Source organism: Bombus vosnesenskii, unplaced genomic scaffold (genome assembly GCF_011952255.1).
Source record: "Bombus vosnesenskii isolate JDL3184/JDL3185 unplaced genomic scaffold, Bvos_JDL3184-5_v1.1 scf7180000016274, whole genome shotgun sequence".
NCBI classification, from domain to species: domain Eukaryota; kingdom Metazoa; phylum Arthropoda; class Insecta; order Hymenoptera; family Apidae; genus Bombus; species Bombus vosnesenskii.
In genome coordinates, this window is record NW_022884343.1 from 224,277 (window position 1) to 247,502 (window position 23,226).

Consider the following 23,226-nt stretch of genomic DNA (forward strand, 5'->3'; position numbering starts at 1 on the left):
ATTCGGTGAACGAACCGGCGACCCTCGAAACTCGCGCAGGGTGCTCGGGATATGTCGACATTATTATAAGAAGTAAAAAAGTGTATTTTAATTGTTACATACAGATCTATGTGATAACTGGAATATCGCAGACTAATTAACTCATTAGATAGAAATTTTATGTGATCTATAAAATGCGTGGTATTGATCAAATTGGAGAATTGTTGGGAAATATTAAATTTTCGTATTATATACATACGATACATAGAAAGTACAATATAACGCGTATCTGGCGTTCGAAGATAAACGTCATCCGTCTCCTCCGCTCGCGAAGTCAATTGCAGAGTCAAACACTTGTGATATCTGAGATATCTTTATTGACTTCGATAAGGAGAGAGAATAAGAATCATCGCGATAAGAGTTTAAGCTGAATGGAAAATAATCAATGAGGAAAGATAAGTCTATTACATGAGCGGTTCGATAAATTTAGTTCGATTTAACTAATTAGTAAATGTTGACTATTTTCTTCCGGGACCGGGTTTGGAATATACATTAGATATATTCGTCCGGGATGGAATATATCTAATGGACTTTGGCTGTCTAAATGTTTATTGATGATAAATTTGAAGAATTGCTTTTAGATAATTTGACCCGAAAGGTATTGTTTGTCGATTTCTGAAATATTCCTGTTAGTAAATTATTCTACAATTATCTGGAAATAATTTGGATGGTAAATTAGTGATAGCCGTGAGTTTTGAAAATAATTTTTAATAAAATAAAAATTATACTTATCGATCGAACTTGGCCGATATTCTCAAAGTTGTAGATGGAGCTTGTGATCAAGTTTCCATGTAACAACCGACTGAGCTCATTCTCCATATTAGTCCATTATTTTCAGCGTAGATATTTAAAATTTGAAAATGAAGGAAAATGGAAATTCAAATAATAGGAATTAATCAAATCAGGCTAGAGTTTTAATTAATTTTTTCTTTTTTATTTTATGAAGATTTTCTCGGTTGATTTGATTATAGCGTTACGAAGTACATACAGATTATTTTAAAGCATTTGGAGGAGAGACTGCAAGATGTATCGGTTTATTAGGCTTTCGAATTTCGTGGCTCAAGTCTATTTTGCGAGTTTCTAAAGCCTATTGTTTTAAAAAGTCGCAATAATATAGACAACGATCAAAGCCTGTGAGCATGACATAGTATAAAATATATGTATTTGATGATGAAGTGAATAATTATATTCCTTACTGATACCTATTATTGTACTGATAGCAGCGCAACGTTAAAAGAATACTCTGCTATTTGTTAATATTAATAAAATACATTTATGTAAGAATGATGATATTTATTCAGTCATTGAGTAGTTGCACTTTATGGCTTGTTTGGTGCACTCCTAAGTCTCTTGGGAGTAGTATATCGAATGCACAGGAATACTAGTATAACTAAAACACTGACGATAGTTATTCCTATTCCCAGCCACAGTTCTCCTCTTACATTGAATTTATGCAGTGCAATCTCGTATAATGCCAGAGCACCATCGGGCGGTTCACAGGCAGCTTGAACTATGATATCCTGCCTCTGAATTTGTTTTGGCTTACAATTGGTCAATTTATTCATAACTTCTGTTTGATGAAGCGGAGGTAACAATAGGGACAGAGACCACTGCATTGGACTGATCTTTTGATACCAGCCTGGCAAGTTCTCCAAATGCAAGGTCACTCCTCCAGCTAATGTCATCTCTCCAATCACAATTCCAGCAAACAAGGAAGCCAAGTACGTCCACTTGCAAGTGTGAGCAAATAATATACAGATTAAATGTTGCAGTATTAAATACAGTAAACCGATTCCGAGATAATTCCATAAGGAAGTCAGATTCTCATCCGGGACCAGGTGAAGTCCGGACATGGCGTAGCCTGGTGCTAAGTAGATCAGGTAGACTACGCACCAGGACACTACTCCACAGAGGAGCTGAAAGAAATCCATTTAATAAAATGAACGATCGTATACTACTGTTTTTGAACATTTACCTCCATTAAAATATACACAAATCTTCCATATAAACCATCCTTGATATCTCTTTCCACGTTCGACCTGCAGTCAGCTACTTCACAGATGGCTATTAAGGTTAATGGCCAGAAGAAAATTCCCAAGCTGGCATAGTGAAACCCAACTCGGTCTCTGAGATATAAATTTGAGTCGCCAGATACATCCCAGAATATTGCACCAAGTAAAATACTCAAAGAGGCAGAGATGACGATTTTCCTGAGTAATCTAGTCAGTGTCCATGGTTGACTGTAGATTAGAGTCCTCAGAAGCAACGCATAAATCTGTGAAAATATATTGGGACTGGAAATGGAAGGAGGAAGTGCTCCAGGTGGTCCAGGATCACTTAATCCTGGCAGTCTAGTCCTTGCAAGCTCGGCCAGGTGGTCTATCCTTTGAGAGGATTCCAACATGGCTTCCGCAGACAGATCATCCAGTGTAACTAAATCAACTGGAATAGGGAATTGCTATAAATTTCAAAATAATTTTGTATACATAGATCATCGAATGTTAGTATAAAAATCACGTACGATAGTAGTCAGAAGGATTCTTAAATGGAGGACACGGGAACTCTGCAAGGGCGAAATATGGCAACATATCCCTCCTGGGACCGGAGTACATGATTCTTCCGCCGGAAGTAAGCGCAACCCTCGAGACCATTGTCAGTATCTCATAAGTAGGCGGGTGCAAAGTCAATACTACTAATCTTTGTCCTCTTCCAGCCCACTGTCTTAAGTATTCTACCATGAAGAAGGCGTCGAAAATATCCAAACCATGCGTTGGCCTGTCCAACGCAAGAATATGCGAGTCTTGTAACAAACGACACGCGAGGGCCAGTCTTTTTGCTTCGGAGGTCGTCAACGAGTTCACGAGACAATGTTTGGTCGCCTCTAAACCGAGTTCCTGGAGGATGGCTTCGGCTTCCAGTTTGGAAGTATTTGGACCTCCTCTAAGAAGCATATAAAAGCTTAGCGTCTGCTGAGCGGTTAGACCAGGGCTTAGACTATTTTCCGTGGACAAATAAGCAACTCGAGACCTGGAATTTATAATTTTACTAATGTACAATTTTCGGTTTAAGATAATTTTCGAACAAATATGAATTATACCTTAAGGTTCTATAGGACACGGATCTTCCATTGAGCAAAATATCTCCTCTCTTAATTCTCTTTCTTCCGGCGACAGTTTCCACGATTTGTTTTCCTTCTTTCTCCGTAGTAGCCATAATGGCCAACACCTCAGTAGCTCCTACCTCCAAAGTGATTCCTCGTAAAAGAGGCAAACCATCGGATCCTGAAGCCTCTACTCCTCGTAACTGAAGATGAGGATGTTGAAGACATGGTACAGGCCTCAGAGGTAATGTATAACTCTCTGGACCCAAGATTCCATGCCCTGAAAATTAATTTTTCTGTTTAGTTATAACGGAAGCTGAAGCGGAAGAAGAAAGAAGCACTACTCACCTCTGGACTCGTGGACACCATACCCTGGATCTATAGGCGCAATACTGTGCCTCCTATTCATTCGAACACCTCCATGAAGAAGATTCGCTTCACTGACACTCCTTAACCTAGGATTCTCCCTTGAAACCGTCAATTGAGAGTGTGCATGTTCCCTAGGAACAATGTGAACGTGTCTGAAATCGGGGTCGCTCCTGGCAGATCTCATAGCGGAGGTCCCGTGTGCGGAAGTTCCCGCGTGAGACACCCTACGACCTTCTTCGCTGGAATCGTAACCGCTAGATCCATCTCTGTTCCTGGAACTAGGAGGCAGAACCCTTGGCAGACCAAACTTTAGATATGTGTACGAATTGCTGGCCAGAGGACTCTTTGGACCGTATCTAGGGTGTCTGAGAATACTCTGCACTGTGGAATCTCTTAATTGGAAGTTCCCATAGGGAAGAGGAGACTTTTCAGCTGATCCAAGTGCTGAATCGGTGAAATCGGAGTTCAAGTTTTGCCTAGAAGAATTATATACTGATTATGACACTTTTTTTTCTTTTCTTTTTTTAAGATTGAAGATTGAAAGCGAAGTTGGAGAAATAATCACCTGTAGATAGACCAGGCGTGAAGATCCTCGCTAGCTGGAGGCTCCAGGCCTCTGGTGTCCAATGCCCCAGGCACTGAGTACCTCCGTTCCAGCTCCCACGCTTCCGAACCCATGCTTTGTGGTATCTGAACAGTTCAAGCGAGACTAGATGAAACGCATGATGGATTGCATCATGTTCGCAGCTTCGATAGAACTTCTCGGAAATGCGTGAACGATTTTGGTTAGTTTTTTGTACCTTGCTCGGTCAATGTTAATTGTTCTTTGGTCTAGTCAAAAGAACTTGACATTTTTCGTAATTACAGTAAATTCGAGGTAGTTTGAACTATTGTAGTTAAGAACTTCGCATTGTTTTACTTTTTATTTATCTTCCCTATCTTATTTAGAAAGACATAGGTAAATCACTAAAACAATATTTGAATGAAAATACGAACTGGAGTATTTTAGCAAATAGCAGGGAATTTAATGCAGGAAATATAACATATAAATTGTTCCACATGAATGGTGATAAATGCATTTGAACGGAGTTGAGAGCACTATGGCATTCCATAAGCATGCGTGCACACCGTGCGAATAATCGGCGCGCCTTTGAAATTGCTCGCCACTGGAGGCTCGAAATTGTTCACCTCTTGGCCTTCGGTACTACACTGAAAGGAAAGGAACTGGAATCCGTACCAAAACGCATGACAAGAACACCATCGATCACATTCATGTTTATTATAGCTGGTTATTCATCAATATTATTTCCCCTTTATTTGAATATTTTTTTATCAAAACTGAATTTTTCATTTTAGTTATCTTATCAATATTGAAACATATTTAATGACAATAACTATTATAAGTTCTTATTAGCTTGTGGATAAGTTTCAAGATACTTCATTTATTATGCTTGATTACTCAAAAGTTTTCATTCAAGTTTTGTTTAATTTTTTTGTAACAAGTAGAATTCCACGCAGACAAGAGTTATTTATGAAACCAATGATAATTCATAAAGATGTTACTCGGTCGCATTATCCAAATGCTATAATATTTATTAGATGCTAGATCACGCAAAATCATTACATGGTGGAGTGACTCCTGGAGCAGTTGCGCGCATCTGACCGTTAATCGTCTTACTTTTTGCCATTTTAGACATCGCTACAAGTTCTTACCATCAAACCGTTACCAAATTAATAAAACGTTTTCAATTTATTCGATCGCTCCCTTTTTAATCGAGATGATTAACGTTATGAGTATCAAATTCAATAATGCGTAGTTTAATTCCCTCTCTCATTAAATTTTCTTTCAGGCATAGTGGAACACGTGCCGTCCTGACCTCAGAACGTCGCCGGGTATCGTAAAGCGAGCTCGTAGAATATTTATGGAACGACTAGTGCCGATTTCACGAAGATACATCGCTTCACATTTGCAGTGAGTATACACCAGAGTGCCATTTACTCTTGTATATTCGCGTAATTATGCTCATTGCGTCGGCACACGTGGCGAAGAGAAGCTCCCCCGACATTCCTCTTAACGGTGTACCTCGTGATGAATGTGAAAACATGTGTAGTATCCTCGAAGTTAAACAATTATATCAGGGATAAAAATTTCGTATTAAGCATTTTTTTATTTATTATAAATTTCATTGGTTACTCGTTAACACAGAATTGTTATTGAAATTTTTGGTAAAATTGTATCCCGTGTCGGAATTTCGAATTGAAATATTTGTCAAATAGCATCGTATATCATTGATGCTCGTTAAAAATTGATAAGATGATATTCCCTATGCCATAAATATTGAATTGAGATTAGTGAAATAATAGTTTATTCCATTATTTGATCAAACTTATTAAAGTGGTAGCTAGAGCCTACACTTACTACTTTATATCATATATTCTTATTTCTTATAATAATCCATTCTCACAAATTTTTCAAATTACTCGTTTATAAAGATTTTAAACACTGTGAATTATAACTCAGAATAATGACTAGATTGCGGATTTGTATGCAATTATAAGAATAATTATAAGAAAATGCATAGAATGCACATGGCGCAATGCGGAAACAAAATATCCAAAGTTTACTAGGCAAATCACATGTCTGTATAGCCCCTACGTTTTTGATCGTATCTATGAAGATATAAATTTGCATAAAATCCGCAGTTTAATGATGACATTATTCTAAATACTTTAATGAATCAACAGAGCCTAACAAATCATTTGGAAGATCGAGTAATAAGGATTAATAGGTGCAATAAAATAGCAGTCTGAGATAACGTTCTTTTATATCGGGTGGTTCATGCAAACGGCACTGGTCCACGTCAGATGCCATGATGACATTTTTTTCGACTGCCAATTGGTTTCCCGTTAGATGTTGACTCACTTGCCGTGTGTTTGAACGAAACCGAGCATCTTTTGTGCAGCTTCCTCAAACAAAAGACGTTTCTCTGTTATTTTTCTATGACCTAGCCAGTCTGATCAGTTTGTTCTCTTTCTTTCTTTGCAGGTATTTACAGATGAACAGTTTCTTGACAGATTTTCACATTACATGAAAATTGTTGATGATCGTTCAAATTAAAGGCTAGCAAGCAGATGATTATTATTGGGTAATGGATCTTCTTTACCCACGAAACTGTTCTCCCTGCGTCTTCGACATCAGCTGAGATTTTTACTCGTCATCGAGTAACGGTATGGCCGAAGGTAGCCAAGATTCTACGTTATTTCCACTGCTAATCATCGCTCTCCATAGCCGTCCAGCTGCTCTGCTTCATCATCTACCTATAGAACCCTCCGAAGGAATCACACTTGGATTTCCATAAATCAAATTGAATTTCTAAATTCTTCGGTGTATTTTGCATGACACCACCGATTAAATTTTTATAAAATAGGATTATGCGATGATAATTCTTTGAATATTCCAGTTCCATCGTTTAAAAACAGATACGTGTACCCGTATGGAAAGCCATTTGCCACCTGTCACTTGTTTAATCATTCCCAGGACACAACTAGAAATTCCCCGACGAATTCATATTCGTATAGATTTCTCCTTGGCTAATGTATAATGAACCAGTAAGTTGCGATCATCGACCGTAATGTTACCCTACGATTTACGTAACGTCGCGTACAAGCTTTTTTTTAGAGCCAGATAACTATCTTGTATTCGAGTTAACTGTTCATTTGCATATCCCGTTTCTGCAACAGTTGTATCAAACTGGCCGCCATATATTTTCTTTTTTATTCCTGTTTCCTCTAGGTACAAAAGTTTCTGGTTACACTTAGTGAAAAGCGTCGACATATCTCAGGTTCAGTAGAGTATAATCCTAGTCCCGTGTGGAAGGTGATACTTAATTAATACATGTTCGACGGCTCGGTGATTTTCACCGTCAACCACTGAACTACATGCAAATTCACTTTTCAATCCACTGGGCATTAGGCTTTCGTGATGAAAAGCGATAGTTGTGTGCCAGCAGAGCGACCACGTTAAATGGATTATCTATCATGAGCGTGTATGTAACTTGATGAGCTGATAACATTCTTCTCTGTTGCTCCTTCTCCATTATTTCCTTTTCTTTTTTTTAAATGAGTGTATTGCCAGTTTCAGTCCTTGTCACCTTGTTTGTGTTCCCATAGATTTAGAGGATTATGGGAGACTAGGCTAACAAGCGGTTCTTACTATGGTGAAACTCGAGAGAGGGAACACTTTATGACGAAGGATTAATTACTTCCTCGTTACTTGATATCTAATAAGTGTGATTTCTTCTTTCCCAATTACTATAATTTAATTTGTTTTCCATTATAATGGTATTCTTCTTTAATGTCTAATTTCTCATAAGAACAATTTCTTATATTTCAATCTATTTTCAATGAAGATGTTATTAGATCGTTACATTATCCAATGACACACGTAACTGATATGCACACTTTTTTTTTGCAGTCTATGAACGTTTTCCAGTAGCCTGGCCGACTTGGATAGTTTAGGGAAACGATACTCTGGTTTCGAAATCTCTTCCGCTGGCTGTGAGATTGTCCCACGCACTGATTTCTACGATCGTGCCTCTCGATCTCGTATACACGTGACAGAGAGTGTGTCTTAATAAAGTGTGGCCTGGATACCACGTGCAACAAACTGTAGAAAGTCCACCGAATTATCAGATGAATTAGTGCATCGATCAGGGAACGAACCTTGACACTAATGTCATCAGAAGCGATAAAAGTACCAGCATGCTTTGGAACTGAAATTAGATTCTGGTGGCTAAGTATGCTTTTTTATCGCATAAAATATTTCATATGGGAATATTTAAAGAATGCGGTTCAAAAATTTTCTCATTGATTCAAGAAGAATTCCTTTAGCAATTTTATTTAAGAATTATTTTAGCATTTTATTTGATTCCCTGAATGAAAGAAGGTGTCAAAAGGAGGTGGTCTAGCAATTCATTTGCCATTTTTTATTTTCATTATATACTTTCGTGAACAAAAAGACTAATAAAAATTCTACACCAGTCTTTTTTAATATCTTATGTTTACTTCCGAAGAATTCGATTATTTGTATTCGTTCCGCCATTGAGCCACGCGATGGAGTAAGAAACGCTTTATGGAGGCGTACACCGAGGTCAGTGCTGCCGCGTTTTTCAATATTCTATGGGGGTACGCCTGTCTGCTGTGAGAGAGGCTTAATTAACATTGCAAATCAGCCAGAGTGCCGTCCATGGCACGTGGAAAAGTGCAGAAGTACATGTCTTGTGCGCTCATTGAAATCTCCCGATAGTAGCGTCGTCACCAAGCAGTTCAAAGTATCTTCCATCCCCATAAAGCCATCGCGAAAAACCGTGGCTCATTCAGCTCAAACTTCATTCTATCCATACTCTCAACTTTGTTTTCAGCCATTAAAAATTATGACAATTAAAAAATGCATTCACAAGGACGTAAATAGGGTAATTAACAGTTTAATATTTAAGATAACTTATCATGTCATTCTTCAAACCATTATGACAGCGTTATCAAGCTAGTGAAAGCATCGACAGTGAAATGAAAATCATTAGAAAGAAAGTATGGCCACGGAATATTAACCACGCTCCTTGAGTTCCTTTTCTTCGCTAGGCAGAGCCTCCCAGTGTTTCGTAAGCGACTGATTTAAAAAAAAATTCACGGATAGATAAAAAATAATTTTCTTTAAGAAAAATAGTTCCTAATCTGCGGCTTTCACCGGTACCAGGTAAACCTTTCTCATTATGCAAAATCAGGTTCCCAGTCGTTGAACCATGACTGGTCACGGGATTGTGCCAACCGTTTATATTTTCCCTTTTTTCCGTGTCTAACAAGAATTCGATCATATATGACTTCTCCTCTGTCGTAATAGCATCTTGGGGTACCTGAGTAAAAAATGTTGCAACTACCCATGATTCATGGTTCTCTCTATTATTATTTTTACGCGGAGGGACAACAAACAAACAATAGGTAATTGTTTGATGATTTTTTCTGCAAAAATAGTGTTCATGTGCGAGAAGGAGGCACGTGAACGTCAGGAATTGCGCGTGCCACGAAACCTGATACGTTCCCGGAGATTCTTCATGACAATGACTCACCACCGGTATTCAGGATGAGCTTTCAAGCGAGCCTGGTTGAGTCAAGGTGATGCTGCTTCTCCATTCCGCCGATTGCTCCTGGTCTCCTCTTTTTCGTCTGGTTCCTCCTGATAACTTTGAACGGGAATTTTAAAGACAAACACTGTGTTCGTCAGCTCAGGAATCGCACGACGGAGCCCGCGAACGCATCACCCGATCCGTGATCGCGATACCGCAATGGCATCGGTATGTCCAACGCCGAGAAGCCTTTTCTAAACGCTGCCTTCTGACAGACTTGCCTTCCGAACCTCCAACGAAACCCCCTCTCTGTATTCCCTTCCTTCCTTGTTGGTCTTTCAAGTTCGCAATGGCGTACCTACCAAAAATCTAACCCCTGACTTCTAAGCACATCAGTATGAAACTGATTGAATATTATTTCTGCCTCTTTTTTTATTTGCAATTACGTTCCATTATTATCAGTATCTACAAAGCATTTAGGGATGATTTACTATAATTGAAAAGGAGTTTAAATCTACTTTCGATTAGGATAAAATTCCATATATAAAGTTGTGTATGCTTGTTAAAGATCCGTAGTTACAGATAAAGTTATTTGAGAGAAGATTATTCTTTTGTGTGTAATTCTGGAGACTGGGAAGGGAACTGGGGATTGAAATTAGCAAGTACACCCTTGAGCTACCACTGATGCTACCTTCCTCCCACCAAACTCGTCTCAGAGGAGACATTCACCTCGTGAAGCCAACTCCCAGCCAGGTATCCCTACCGATGGTTACGTTTTACATGCGATGTTCACTTCTCTAGCCGCAGTGCCAGTTTATACATCGTTTTGTCCATTCTACGTGCTTTCCTGGAGTGCAATCTCCGTGACCAAATACTATTTTACTGGAAGAACCATTGTTTCACCGTTCTAACAAAACTTCATCTTCGAGATTTGTAGTATACCATCGAGTCGAGTAGAAACAAAGTTTGTCTTCTCCAAAAGGTCGTTATGAAATAATTCAGAAAGATCCAGGATGATCCCATCGGATTGTACTCTTGATATCTCCAATGTGTTTCATTCCACTGCTGTGGTTATCGAAGGAAGTTGTTTGAGTAAGTCGGAACCTACTGCTGTATTGAGAGATGTGTCCGCCCGAGTTCACGGTGGCGAGGTGTTAGCGATTTTGGGCTCCAAGGGATCTGGAAAGAGAGCTTTGCTCGATGTCATCGGTAAGATAATGACTTAAGTGCAAATGTAATTAATTAGGTCTTAGAAACCATCCGGAAATTTCTTGTCTTTTAGCTGGAAGGGCGGAGGGAGAAACTAGGGGTAGAGTCAGCCTAAATAACAATTTATTAACTCCAGAATTGTTTAGACGACATGGTGGATATGTTGCACACAGGTGTCATCTATTACCTAGTCTAACAGTTCGACAGACACTGACCTATGCCACATGGCTTGCCAATTTAAACAACAGGGAAGCCAGAGTTCGACAAACTTTAGCCGATCTGGCTTTGTCTCAAGTTGCAAATAGATCGGTAAATGATCTGACGAAGCCAGAATACAGAAGATTAATGTTGGGCGTACAATTGGCCAAAGATCCTACGTTGTTACTTCTGGACGAGCCCACATGGGATACTGATCCCTTAAACACGTATTTAATTGTGTCTATGCTCTGGTCTTACGCAACCAGAAGAGGATCTATCGTTGTTCTAACGATGGAAACTCCTAGATCGGATGTGCTACCTTTCGTGAGTCGCGTGACTCTCTTATGTTTAGGAGCAGTTGTCTATTCGGGGCCAACTAGAAGTATGTTGGACTATTTCACTTATATCGGTTTCCCATGTCCTGAACTCGAAAATCCTTTGATGTATTACTGTAAGTATGTATCTATAGGAATAAAATAATTAAATAATTGTTTAATTAAGTAGTGATAATGGTGACTTTAGTGTGTTTATCAACTGTCGATCGTCGCTCAAGAGATCGTTTCTTAGAATCTAACCAGCAGATATCCGTTCTGGTTGAAAAGTTCAAAGCCGAGGGTGTTATTTACATGAAAGAGGCGCCCCAAGTGCCACCCAATATTAAAGATACATCTTTAGGAATAATGCATAAAGGTTTAGGGCGTGGAATTAAACCAGGATGTTTCTCCACTTTGTTTGCCCTTTATTTGTATGTATTTTTACAAATGCACACTATCTCCCAAAATAATAGTACTACTATAGCTTTTACGTTTTAGAAGAAGTCTGGCAACGACATTTGCCTTCAATAAATCTGGCTTAGGACACTTTGCTGCTAGACTATTATTGTTACCATTCTCAATAGCTTTAATGAGTATTTTGTATTCGCATTCGACTCCTGTGCAATCCAGAATATTTCTACAAACAAGTGGTCTTGTCTTCAATGTAGTAACTCTGTTCTATGTTGCTGGAATAGCATGTACAGCTCTCCTCTGTAAGTGCATGTAGACCAATCTCTTCTCAGGCAACCTAATAGATATACTATTATTATGTAACGTCTATTAATTAATAAGTTCCAGGATATAGGGCTAGATACTATCAAGAAAAAAGAGAAGGTCTATATGGTGGAGCTATGTTCTTGACCGCATATGCATTACTAAGTTTGCCATTAAGTTTTGTGTCTACCATGATCACCATTGGTATCCTGACACCTATTTTAGAGCTAGATTTGTCTACCTGGGCTTATGCCTGTGGTGTTTTATGGGCCAGTTATGTGGCAGCAGAACAAATAACTGTTGCAGTGTTCATGGTGGTTGGTAGACCCATTACAGGTGCAATAATGGTGTTATACATGACACTGGTGTCTCTGGTAATTGCATCTGGAGCCATCAGAAGTCTGAAAGGCTTGCCTTATTGGCTTGCTGCAGTCTCCACTGCATTACCTGCTAGGTACGCATCATTGGCTCTAAATCAATTAGCCATTGATGTGCCTACATTTTTAAATTTGCATTATAATGAAAGCTTCACGTGTCCTGGGATACCAGAGCTGTGCAGATATCCAGATGGGAGATCGTATTTAATAGAACGCTTCACCCGTGAAGGCGAAAATATTTCAGAAGTATTGAATGTTGACTTAAACTTATTAATTTCTCTGGCTTTTGCTGTTGGACTGAGTATATTAAACAGTGTTCTGTATTTATTACCACTTCCAGCAAAAGTAAAAGCCAAATTTAGAGAGTAATTTCTTTAATTGTAGGTCTTTGACCGATAGAAATATAAAAGCAGAGCTTGTTCTCTTTTTGGAATTTATTATTTCCTTAGCCTTAGATTACAAAATTACATTACCCACGTTGAAAACTAAATACTATATTGCATGAAACAGCGCACTTATATTACATTTATAACTAAACTTTACAGTTCTTAGAGATAAAGGTACGACTTTGTAATTTTACAATTAGAAAATAAGAATTTTAAGCATTATTTTCGTTTTGTTGGAATTTAGACGAAGCAAACTTTTTTCATATTCATTTTTTATAATTAAAAATGTGTAGGAACTTGTATTTACTGACAATCTTCCAAATCCACTTGTCCCATTTCTTTAAGATCGTCAGCCACCGAAAATTCACAACCTGTGGAGCTAATAATATCACTGACATCAATGTTTGGTGCAATTTCAATCAATTTCAATCCTTCTCCATGGACTACTTCAAATACAGCCATATCCGTGATTATTAAGTCTACACATTGTTGACCTGGAATTAAAAGATGAGTAACTATTTCTATCTTACGAAGAATTAAAATGTAAAAATTACCTGTGACAGGTAAGGTGCAATTTTTCACAATCTTTGGACTTCCATCTCTAGCTTTATGTTCCATAGTAATCACCACTTTTGTGCTCTCCGCAGAAACCAAATCCATTGCACCTCCCATTCCTTTCACCATAGTTCCTGGAATCATCCAGTTAGCCAGATCTCCATTCTCTGATACCTGCATTCCACCGAGCATCGTCAAATTGACGTGACCCCTGAAAAAATTCAAATGTACTATCTTTTACCAAAAAACTATTTAATATTCAATCTTTTCTATAAGTACCCTCGAATCATTGCGAAACTTTCGTCGCTGCTGAAGAAAGAGGCTCCTGGAACGACTGTAACTGTTTCTTTCCCAGCGTTTATTAAGTCTGGATCAAGTTCTGATTCGTCTGGGAATGGACCCATGCCAAGAATACCATTCTCAGATTGCAATATTACTTTTATATTTTTGGGAATGTAATTGCAAGCCAGCATGGGTATTCCAATTCCCAGATTAGCTATAAGAAGTGTATTTAGTAAAGGTTTTTCAGAAAGAAACTTTTTAAACTTATTTAAGTGTTTTAATTGAAAATATTTGTAATTTTTTAAATCCCTCACCATACATGCCGTCTTTGAATTCGAGCGCAGCTCGTCTGATAATTCTATCTCTTGCTTTACTTGCTGGTGTTATTTTTTTGGGTTTCATATTTTGCTTCGTATATCGTTTCTAATAGAGACAAAAAGTTTTAGTAATTTTTCAAATTATTGAAATATTTATATTGACAAGAATATGTACGCACTTCCACGCGTTTCTCGTATGATGGGCCTTTGACGATCCTGTCCACAAAAATTCCAGGCAAATGAACGTGATCGGGGTCCAATTGACCAGTTTCTACAATTTCTTCTACTTCCACAATAGCAATTTTAGCTGCTTTACACATCACTGGGTTGAAATTCCTGGCTGTTTTTCGAAAAACTAAATTTCCAGCTTTGTCTGCTTTCCAAGCCTTTATAAGAGCAAAATCTCCTGTGATAGCAGTTTCCAAGACATAGTTTTTTCCATTGAACTGTGCTACATCCCTTGGCTCTCCAGATATTTCTGCATTCCCATTTTCATCATATTTCACAATGACGTTACCTTCTTCAATTATTGTTCCACATGCTGTGGGAGTGTAGAAGGCTGGAATACCAGCTCCTCCTGCTCGAATACGTTCTGCCAGTGTACCCTATATATTGGAAGTATTATTGCGTAATTTTTTTGTTGTAATTTAATTGAAAATTTTTTTATTACTAATATTTACCTGTGGAGTTAATTCAACTTCCAATTTACCACTGAGGTACTGTTTCTCAAATTCATGGTTTTCACCAACATAGGAAGCAATCATTCTCTTAATCCTACATTCTTTTAAAAGTATACCTAATCCAAAGTCTTCGACTCCTGCATTATTTGAAACAACAGTTAAATCTTTGACACCTCGTTTCAACACTGCTGCAATTAAGTTTTCAGGAATTCCACAAAGTCCAAATCCACCAACCAGAAGCTTAGCTCCATCTGGCATGTCCGATATAGCTTCGTCCACACTTTTGAATACCTTTCCATCTCCTACCGGTGATCTTAACTTTGGTACCTCTTCCTCCAGCTGAGGGATGTTAGCTTTTGTGGAAAAATTTACTGTGCATATCTGGCAAAGAGAAATGTTATTCCATTTTTATTTAACTTAAAAAAGAAGAGTATAATAAATATAACAAATATATGAACTTTTTTATGAATAAATGATGCAGTTTTGTATATATAGAAATTAAAAGAGTGAAAGTTACTTAGCATTAAAATATATCACAAAATTTATAACAAAATTTATTTCACACTAAATACAATTAATATTACAATTAAAAATATAAATCATCTAATAAGAAATGTACAGGTCGTACAGGTTAGTCGGTATATTTTTATATTAATATTACATACTCTTGACAATTTCACATTTTTGTAATTATTTTTAGATCTCGTGTTAGCACGAAAAAATATACAGCCGACTCTACTTATAGCAAAAATCATTTTCCAAATAAAAATGTACTCCCAACGCAAGTTAAATCTTGCAGAATGTTAAATCAACAGTACACTAGTATTTGACACTAACTTCATAGATAACATGATAACATGTTTCTCTGATTGTCATTGGTTGATTTTTATTGGCTCGGATTCAAATAACAAGAATATGCAAAGATCACAATTTTGACGAGATAAAGCATTCTGTATTTCTGAAGGAAGGAATTACCATATATCACACATCATTCAAAATGATTTTGTAATAATTTCTTAAGCTTTATCTCTTACTTATCTACTACTTATTCCTTCCTGTTTTATTTGTCTTATCTCTGTATTATTTAGCATTATAGTTGGCAAATGATACAAATGAACTGCCAAATGATTCGGTGTTTGTTCAAATCTTTGGATTTCTTTATTTATCCTATTATTTTATTTTTATAATAAAAGATATATATAATTTTTTCAAGTTTATTTATTATTTTATTTTGTATAATTTTAAATATGTATAAATTTATAATATAAATTGTACAAATTTTAAGCGTTAACTACTACAATTAATTTACAATTCAATTGTTATCTGCATGCCACATTTTTACGGCACAAATTTTAAGCTGCTAATAATAGAAAGGGGTTCCTCTTGGCTCTTTCTTTGTTTGGTTCTATTAATTGGCATAATCGTCGACATCATCGATGTCTTCCAGCTCTGGCATCAGTCACAGCGCCCCATAACTCAATGACGAAGTCATCCGTAAATCCGAAAGCCTCTAAGTCTGAATTATCGATTGCTTCTGCAAATTCACTACTGTTGCGCTTGTCCTCTGCAAGCTCCCAAATTTGTGTAGCTATTTAAAGAAGAAAATCCAACAAACATTACTTAGAAAAACGATATTTCTAAGACATATTGTAATAATAAAAAATTTATAAATGTATCACGCTTTGTAATACACTTGTAAATTTGTAATACATTATTGAATGGTTCTATATACCTAATTCCGTGTCATAGATGCCCATGAAGCTCTCTAGGATCACATTGATCTTCTCTATGGCTATAGTGGCAGCATCATCCACCTATTAATCAACAACCAAAGAAGAAATGAATATTTTGTAAGTATCTATGTTATAATTTATTCTTTTTTCATTGATAATTAATTACCTTTTCTATAATCTGTGCACTTCCATCAGCTTTAAACCTGAGGGTTTCCTTTCCAGTTCCATAACCGGATTTTTTTCCTTTCTTCGTATCAACTCGTGGACCAATGTTGGCAAAACCATTTTTCAATGGTTCCACGAGCCTTAGCGTGAATGTGTCTCCCTTAGGGATCTCTTTCAGCACCTTTGCCACTTCGAAATGACGTTTGCCAACTAGACTGGTGGAGTTGATTTTTTCCAAGTGATCTCCAATCTCGATCACTTTTATCCTATCGATTACCGAGTCTTCTTTGATGCGCTTTATGAAGGCGTACCCTGTACCGTTGTCGGTTATGGTTAATCCGAGGGAGTCATTCGTTTTCACCAATTCTATCTCTTTACGTCTCCCTAAAAAAAGTGAAATTAGTAATAGTTGAAGCGGGGTTAGACAAAAAGTAATATTTAAACAATTTAATATTTGTTCTCGGCAATGATAAAACAGTCGATGATTCAAAATTTATAATTTTACCTTTTCTGTGTGCAAATATAAAGTCACCTACTCCTATCTGGCCTCCCAACAACTCGCTCATTTTTATTTTGTGAGTATTCAGCGTACAAAAGAGGATCTGAAATAATAAAAGATGTATAATAATTTTTGTATATTTTATGGTAGACGCGGAAGATTTATCAAAGGTATATTATTATTATTCCAGATCATCAAAGCAACTTCCTCCCCACTACATTCGTTTCTCCTTTCATATGCCAGTACTTTACATTATATGTAGCAAAAAGTAAAACAAGAACAAAGTAATAGTAAAAAATAATTGAAAGTGGTTAAATTATTTTAGTTTGAATAAAAATAAAGACAGTTGTCATTTTTAATGGAAATCTAAATCTAACTGCATTAATATCTATATGGTTAATTCCTTTCATCATTTGCATATTGTTAGAAGTTTCGCGAATTATGTCTTAAATGCGATTAACTGCAAGTTAACTTTCACCAGGGTTCTTAAACGGTGTTATAGAAGTCGGTTTAATACTGTCCCCGATTTGAACGACCCACTACATATGCAGCTTGGCCAGCTTGGCTAATAAATGCTGCTACTGGCCTTTTACAACCTGTTATTACACGGAAAGCTACACTTAGCCCTGGTATCCGCCAGGTCGGCCAGAGGCCACAGCCCGGAACCGATGTTTCCTGTATCCGGGATATTCACCCTACGAAGAGCCGTGTTATTTGTGCACCATGACTGAATAAATAAATCACAGGAAGAATTTTTGGAGCTATGTTTCTACTACAGTAGCAACAAATGACGAAGAAAATTTTTAAATAAATATTTAAAGATTTTTATTTATCCATCGGAATTACTGTCATAAATTGCAAGAAATAATTCTTGAATAATTCCGCGCAGAAAATTCTTATAAAAATGGATTATTAATTAATACACAGAAGCAACAAAACACAAGTCTCCTTTACAACCCACCTACTATTACCTAAAGTACCAAATAAATTATTTCTATCATACAATCAGCATAAAGGACCAAATAACAGGAGACTCACTTCTTCCATCGGTATATCATAGCAATCCGCTATTTTCTGGTAAAGTTCTCGTACGTTATTGAATCCCGATATCAATCCTGTTGGACTTCCATGAGCCAGTTGACAGTAGAAGACTAGAGGAGGCTTATGTACTTTAGAAGACCGCCTTTGCTCTTGGTTACCATTTTGTTGTTGATTATGAGTCCCTTCAGACCTTTCCTGATCGTTCTCGTTACCATTTGGTTGATTATGATGATTATGGTAATGAGATCCACCGTTCAGAACCTTCTCCGACGTAGGGGACCTGGGGGCGGCACGCGCCTTGAACAACGACATGCTTACTTCTGTGGAACAGGAACATTTCTGTTTTGTTCGAGTCTTTTCTTCAGAGCTTTGATTTAAGTGGAATTTAATGTCTCTTAAGTGAACAACGAATTTTGCTTTTATTTTCTTTTACAACAACATTTTTACACCATACCTTTATTAATGAAATTTAATTAAAATCTTTGTATAAAGTACAATGAAAATTTGTTAGTGTTTCCGTTTCTTACTTTTATATCTTTTTATCCAATTTACGTTAAATATTTTATAATTTTATAATGGCAGACCGACAAAAGAATATAAGTAAAATTTTGTATAAAACAGTGCAAATACGTTAACATATTCTACATTATTGTTCCATGTTTCTAGTCTTTGCGTAAATCAAGTTATTGTTGTAAAACGTCTTAATTGTTACAAATACCGTTTGGCCACATAAATAACTATAATTTTCAAAAAAAAGAAAAATATTTCTAAACCGAGTATAACGCGTATTTTGTAAGTCCAATGGAACGAAATAGAATAACATATTATCAACTTTCACGTCCGAAACCTAATACCTGATCTAAAATTACACTTTAAGGTATTTCTCCGAGAAAATGAATTTCTCAAGAATTTCTTCAAATTTTAGCTACGTGTTAAGAAGAATACAACGTACAAGTAATTACATTTTACGGAAGCCTAGCGATATCGAAGTCGAGATATCAAACCCCAAAGTTTCTATATTTATTGCGTAATCCCCAAATCAAGCCATCGCCGAGATAATATTTTTATTTATCTTCACTGTACTTCGATAAATTTCTGGATGAATGTAAAGCACACACGTGTAGGAATATAATAGGTATGTAAGGGACGAGGCTAACGCGTTCAGTTTTTCCAAAAAGATTCTTTTTCTTTTGTCTACTGCTGACATGCAGTATGCATGACTTATACTCCTTTACCCCTCTTCCGGATAATTCTTTTTTAATCTTTTTAATCACATTGTTAAGTGGTTTTTTCTGACTATTGATATTTTTCATGAACAAGATTTTACGATGGAGAATATGTATATGTATGGCAGAAATGGATAAAATGTAAAAAGATGGATAAAAATGTAATGAATAAACGAATTAGAAGACAACAATCATTTATAAGGAAAGAAAAAGAAATTTCTAAAAGCGATTCAATAGAATTATTCAGGCGTGACTAATGTCAACGATAACGAGAAAACAAGTGTTGTTTGTTTTAACAAATGCTCAGGCGATAAAAAATTTCATAACTCGATGACGTGAACGTTCAACGCAATGCAAATGTCAATAAGAACTTCGCTAATCGGTATGAGAAGATTAATTTTAAAAAAACAACTCTCCTAACTTTTTGGTCTCAAGACAATTTTAGATTATAACTTTTAGATAGCAAAATTAAGAATACTATAAGAATGTGGTAACGCGATAGTGACCCTGATCTATGAGACAAGAGAACCACTGGAAGATGATACTGCTTTAACGGATCGTTGACTTGTGTTACTGTTCACACAATTATTAACTTCACTCAAGTGTCATTTGCTCGATTAGTCACTTATATAAGAATCAGTCTACCCAATTGTATTTTGTATCCCATGTTTCATGCATGAAAGATTAAAAATGAACATTCCTCTTCAAACAGCCATAAGATCTCTTACCTTAGTTGTGGACGGAGTAGAAAATGACGTTACCGTGCGGACATAAATGGAAATCAACGTGGAAAAGAAACACAAAAGTTCTTCATGTCTGACGTGTACCGTCTCACGGTTGACTTTTTACTGGTTTATGATCTACTTTTATTTTATCAATGCAAGTGTAATCGTTATCAAGACACTGATTTACTGACTGCGCGATCGTCGTGCTTCATCGTGAATTACAAGTACCATTCTCCTCCTCCTTTTCGTTTTAGAGTTTCTTGTTTATGGATAGTCTTTCGCCGGGATCTTCCAAGTAAGTTAAACGAATGTTTAATTGAGATTGAAGAGTTTTGCAGCAGAGAATCGAAGAAAACGCGATTTCATGCGAACGGTCGTAACTCGTAGAAGCGTACCTCCGCACTGCAGCTCCCTTATCCCGGACCCTTTCAGCGTTATGACCCCCTCTCTTCAGAGAGTCAGCCTGCTAAAGCGCGTTATGGTGACTTCATTCGATGGTAGAATGGCACTCTGTTAAGTTTGAATGATTCCTTTTATTCCGTATAAGAGAAGTATCACAAAAACGTATATTACGGAATAACAAAATAATTATAGTCAAGTATACAAAACGCTTCTGCATTGGTGGCAATGCAATTGTATAAAATTTTTGTAAAAAGTTTCTGAACGATATACATCTCGTTTAACGACGGTAGTTTTCGTAAAAGTAATTTACGTCGAGTTTTAAGTATACAAAGTAATTTTAAAACTTTGATCCAAAGCTATATTCAAAGAGTATTGTCGAAATGATCTTAGCTAATAATTGTAATAACATAGTTCTTTTCCTTTTTTTACGTTAGACAGTAACAATCACAGCGCATTTGTTAACGAATAAAATCAGAATGCACTATAGAACATAATCAGTCTGTGCATGAATAGAATTGTTTATACTATACTGTATATTAAATATTGTGTACAAGTTCCAAATTTGTTTCAGTAGCAGGACGAAGAGAAAGTATTATATTAATTATTCTTTGTATATAGAAGAAATGCTTAAATATTATTGTTGCCCTAAGTGTGACTCAGGCTGAGTAATAAACACTTCCCACACTTTACCACAGTTTGACTTATGCTCCAAAGCTAAATAGTTTCTCATTGGCACCAATAAATAATCGTAGGGATCTGTATTCAATTGGTACTCTTGCATGGCTCTGTAAATCGCTCTGAAAGGAGGTTGCTTTTGAGAATGAAAAGTGCCCCTAGAACCATGTAGGACCAGAGCACCTTCTTTCTCTGCTTTTGTGCAGACAGGCATGTACATACAATGGTCAGGCCTATAATTATATCTGCAAGAGTAGACATACAGTTTCTCAGGATGGTAATGGAATATAATATTTATTATATCTTGATCTCCCCATGTTATCTTCAATTTATATTCCTTGTGAATGGGTATCACATACTCTATCCATCTGAATTCTCTCATTCTGGTCAGATTCATTAACATCACTCCAGAATTCACACCGAGCTTTCCATAATAGGGATGTTTGGCAAATCTGTTGTACCATCCTGTGTTAGGATCTTCATGTTCTGGACTCAGAGCTGCTAGTTGGCTAGAATTCATCTTCTTAAACTCATCCCAGATTTTTTCTGGTGGAGCTAAGAATAACGTGTCTGTATCTACGTAGAGGACAGCATCTATATCATTTAGCACTGACTGTAATAAGTAAACCATACATTTAAATATTAATACATATAATATTTTTTTGTTAGTTAATTAGATTTTTATGGAATTACCGGGAGAAATAATCTTTGAGCTGCACAAGGCTTGAACAGCTTCTTCCACATAGCTGCATCACTGCCTTCGGGGAATGTAATAGGTTTGACAACGAAATCAAATGTTTTGTTTGATAAAAGCTTCCATTCTGCTAACTTCTCATTAAAGGCAGGAATTAGGCTGGTTTCTGCCAGAATAATGAACTGTAAGGATCTACATGTAAAGACTAGGGCAGATTTGAGCATAGTTAACGCTTCATCCACTCTGTCTCCACAGACTACCACACAGATTGTTACTTCTCCTGTTATTGATGGTGGTTGAAGCTTTTTAACAGTAGTAGACACGACAGCTTCTTTGGTGGATGCATCGTAGATTTTGTTAGAGAAATTTGTTAAATTAAGCAGTATTATCAATACGATGAAGATAAGGCACAGGAAAAACAATTTGTACACAGATTTCATCGTTGTACTTATTTGAATTTCACGTAGTCCGCCGAATTTTTGCTGTATTACGGTCGGTGGAAATTATCGTGAAAAAACTTATTGTTTTCATGTTCTTTCGTATTGTTTATCATTCCGATAAATATGCTTAGACGATCATTATGTTTATAACCTCACTGTAGACCTACCATAACTAACAAGTAGGAACTGAATAGTTTAGATGTATAGAGATATTATTTACATAAAATTGTTAAAAAATTGTTGATTATCTTTGGAATGTAATAATTGTTGCTTTATATGGTATAAAAGTAGATTTTAATGGTAGGAGTATCCGTGCTCCTCAGCTTTCGAAAATATCGATTAGTGTGATCCATCTTAACAACAGAACCAGTTTTTGACTCCCACACTCCCACGATTGAATTACATTTTCGGACTGGTAGTGAATCATTATAAACGATATAGATCAAAATATCTCTAAACTAAAGAAATAGTTTTAACTATATTTTAATTAGTGCACATTTTTTTTATTACTAGATAATTATAAATATTGTTGAACTTCTGAAGAATGTTTATTAAAAAAGACACTGATAATATTTCAAGCATATATATTTTTCATCTTTCTTAATCAAGTCTTTCAACATTTCTTAACATATAATAATTAGGCAGGATATACATTTAATTGATAGGATCAAAAATGCGCGAATTAGTTGTGGATATTTTACAAATACATACAGATCCGCGTGCACGCGTGTGCATGTGTGTCAGTATATTAGTTTAATAATATATTACAAATGTACAGCGATTCAAAAATAAGAAAGTTTTTTTATACAAATTTGATTTTAAAAACAATATATATATATATATATATGGATAGATAAGGTCCTTATGATTTTAAAACATATACATATATATGTTGTATGCTATATTTAATAAGAATAAATCATTGAATCTATCGGGAGGTTCTATCAAGAATAAAATTATAGAATGT

At 36.3% G+C, this 23,226-nt stretch overlaps 5 protein-coding genes across 10 annotated transcripts; 1 reads left to right on the forward strand and 4 right to left on the reverse strand.

Annotated features, from left to right (window-relative positions):
• Positions 1-916: 916 nt before the first annotated feature.
• LOC117242590 (ATP-binding cassette sub-family G member 5) lies at positions 917-9,893 on the reverse strand. 2 transcript variants are annotated; one of them, XM_033509392.1, is made up of 7 exons: positions 9,631-9,893; positions 4,074-4,198; positions 3,488-3,984; positions 3,137-3,419; positions 2,561-2,979; positions 2,015-2,481; positions 917-1,955 (listed from the first exon to the last, which is right to left on the reverse strand). In XM_033509392.1, exons 2-7 carry the CDS (start codon positions 4,184-4,186, stop codon positions 1,359-1,361), a joined length of 2,376 nt encoding a protein of 791 aa, XP_033365283.1. In that variant the 5' UTR covers positions 4,187-4,198; positions 9,631-9,893; the 3' UTR covers positions 917-1,358. The 2 variants fall into 2 exon arrangements, with proteins under 2 accessions (XP_033365283.1, XP_033365281.1); XM_033509390.1 differs by having other exon boundaries at positions 918-1,955; positions 2,561-3,066.
• Positions 4,179-12,889, forward strand: LOC117242593 (ATP-binding cassette sub-family G member 5). Of its 3 annotated transcripts, XM_033509401.1 has the most exons (7): positions 4,179-4,293; positions 5,359-5,480; positions 10,610-10,836; positions 10,910-11,485; positions 11,557-11,779; positions 11,847-12,061; positions 12,141-12,889. In XM_033509401.1, the coding sequence occupies exons 3-7, from the start codon at positions 10,641-10,643 to the stop codon at positions 12,806-12,808; spliced, it is 1,878 nt and encodes a 625-aa protein (XP_033365292.1). In that variant the 5' UTR covers positions 4,179-4,293; positions 5,359-5,480; positions 10,610-10,640; the 3' UTR covers positions 12,809-12,889. The 3 variants fall into 3 exon arrangements, with proteins under 3 accessions (XP_033365292.1, XP_033365290.1, XP_033365293.1); XM_033509399.1 differs by lacking the exons at positions 4,179-4,293; positions 5,359-5,480 and having other exon boundaries at positions 10,371-10,836; XM_033509402.1 differs by lacking the exons at positions 4,179-4,293; positions 5,359-5,480 and having other exon boundaries at positions 10,371-10,836; positions 11,850-12,061.
• Positions 12,890-12,913: 24 nt separating this feature from the next.
• Positions 12,914-15,484, reverse strand: LOC117242594 (probable succinyl-CoA:3-ketoacid coenzyme A transferase, mitochondrial). The gene is made up of 7 exons (XM_033509403.1): positions 15,325-15,484; positions 14,660-15,040; positions 14,159-14,584; positions 13,977-14,085; positions 13,660-13,876; positions 13,380-13,591; positions 12,914-13,319 (listed from the first exon to the last, which is right to left on the reverse strand). Exons 1-7 carry the CDS (start codon positions 15,412-15,414, stop codon positions 13,129-13,131), a joined length of 1,626 nt encoding a protein of 541 aa, XP_033365294.1. The 5' UTR covers positions 15,415-15,484; the 3' UTR covers positions 12,914-13,128.
• Positions 15,485-15,861: 377 nt separating this feature from the next.
• LOC117242599 (PDZ domain-containing protein GIPC3) lies at positions 15,862-20,458 on the reverse strand. 2 transcript variants are annotated; one of them, XM_033509411.1, is made up of 6 exons: positions 20,052-20,458; positions 18,095-18,417; positions 17,063-17,159; positions 16,559-16,941; positions 16,392-16,473; positions 15,862-16,247 (listed from the first exon to the last, which is right to left on the reverse strand). In XM_033509411.1, exons 2-6 carry the CDS (start codon positions 18,407-18,409, stop codon positions 16,090-16,092), a joined length of 1,035 nt encoding a protein of 344 aa, XP_033365302.1. In that variant the 5' UTR covers positions 18,410-18,417; positions 20,052-20,458; the 3' UTR covers positions 15,862-16,089. The 2 variants fall into 2 exon arrangements, with proteins under 2 accessions (XP_033365302.1, XP_033365303.1); XM_033509412.1 differs by lacking the exon at positions 20,052-20,458 and adding an exon at positions 19,060-19,080.
• A 103-nt stretch (positions 20,459-20,561) lies between these two features.
• On the reverse strand, positions 20,562-22,660 carry LOC117242597 (glucoside xylosyltransferase 1). Of its 2 annotated transcripts, XM_033509410.1 has the most exons (3): positions 21,819-22,660; positions 21,485-21,738; positions 20,562-21,370 (listed from the first exon to the last, which is right to left on the reverse strand). In XM_033509410.1, the coding sequence occupies exons 1-3, from the start codon at positions 22,257-22,259 to the stop codon at positions 21,085-21,087; spliced, it is 981 nt and encodes a 326-aa protein (XP_033365301.1). In that variant the 5' UTR covers positions 22,260-22,660; the 3' UTR covers positions 20,562-21,084. The 2 variants fall into 2 exon arrangements, with proteins under 2 accessions (XP_033365301.1, XP_033365300.1); XM_033509409.1 differs by having other exon boundaries at positions 20,562-21,738; positions 21,819-22,658.
• Positions 22,661-23,226: the final 566 nt, after the last annotated feature.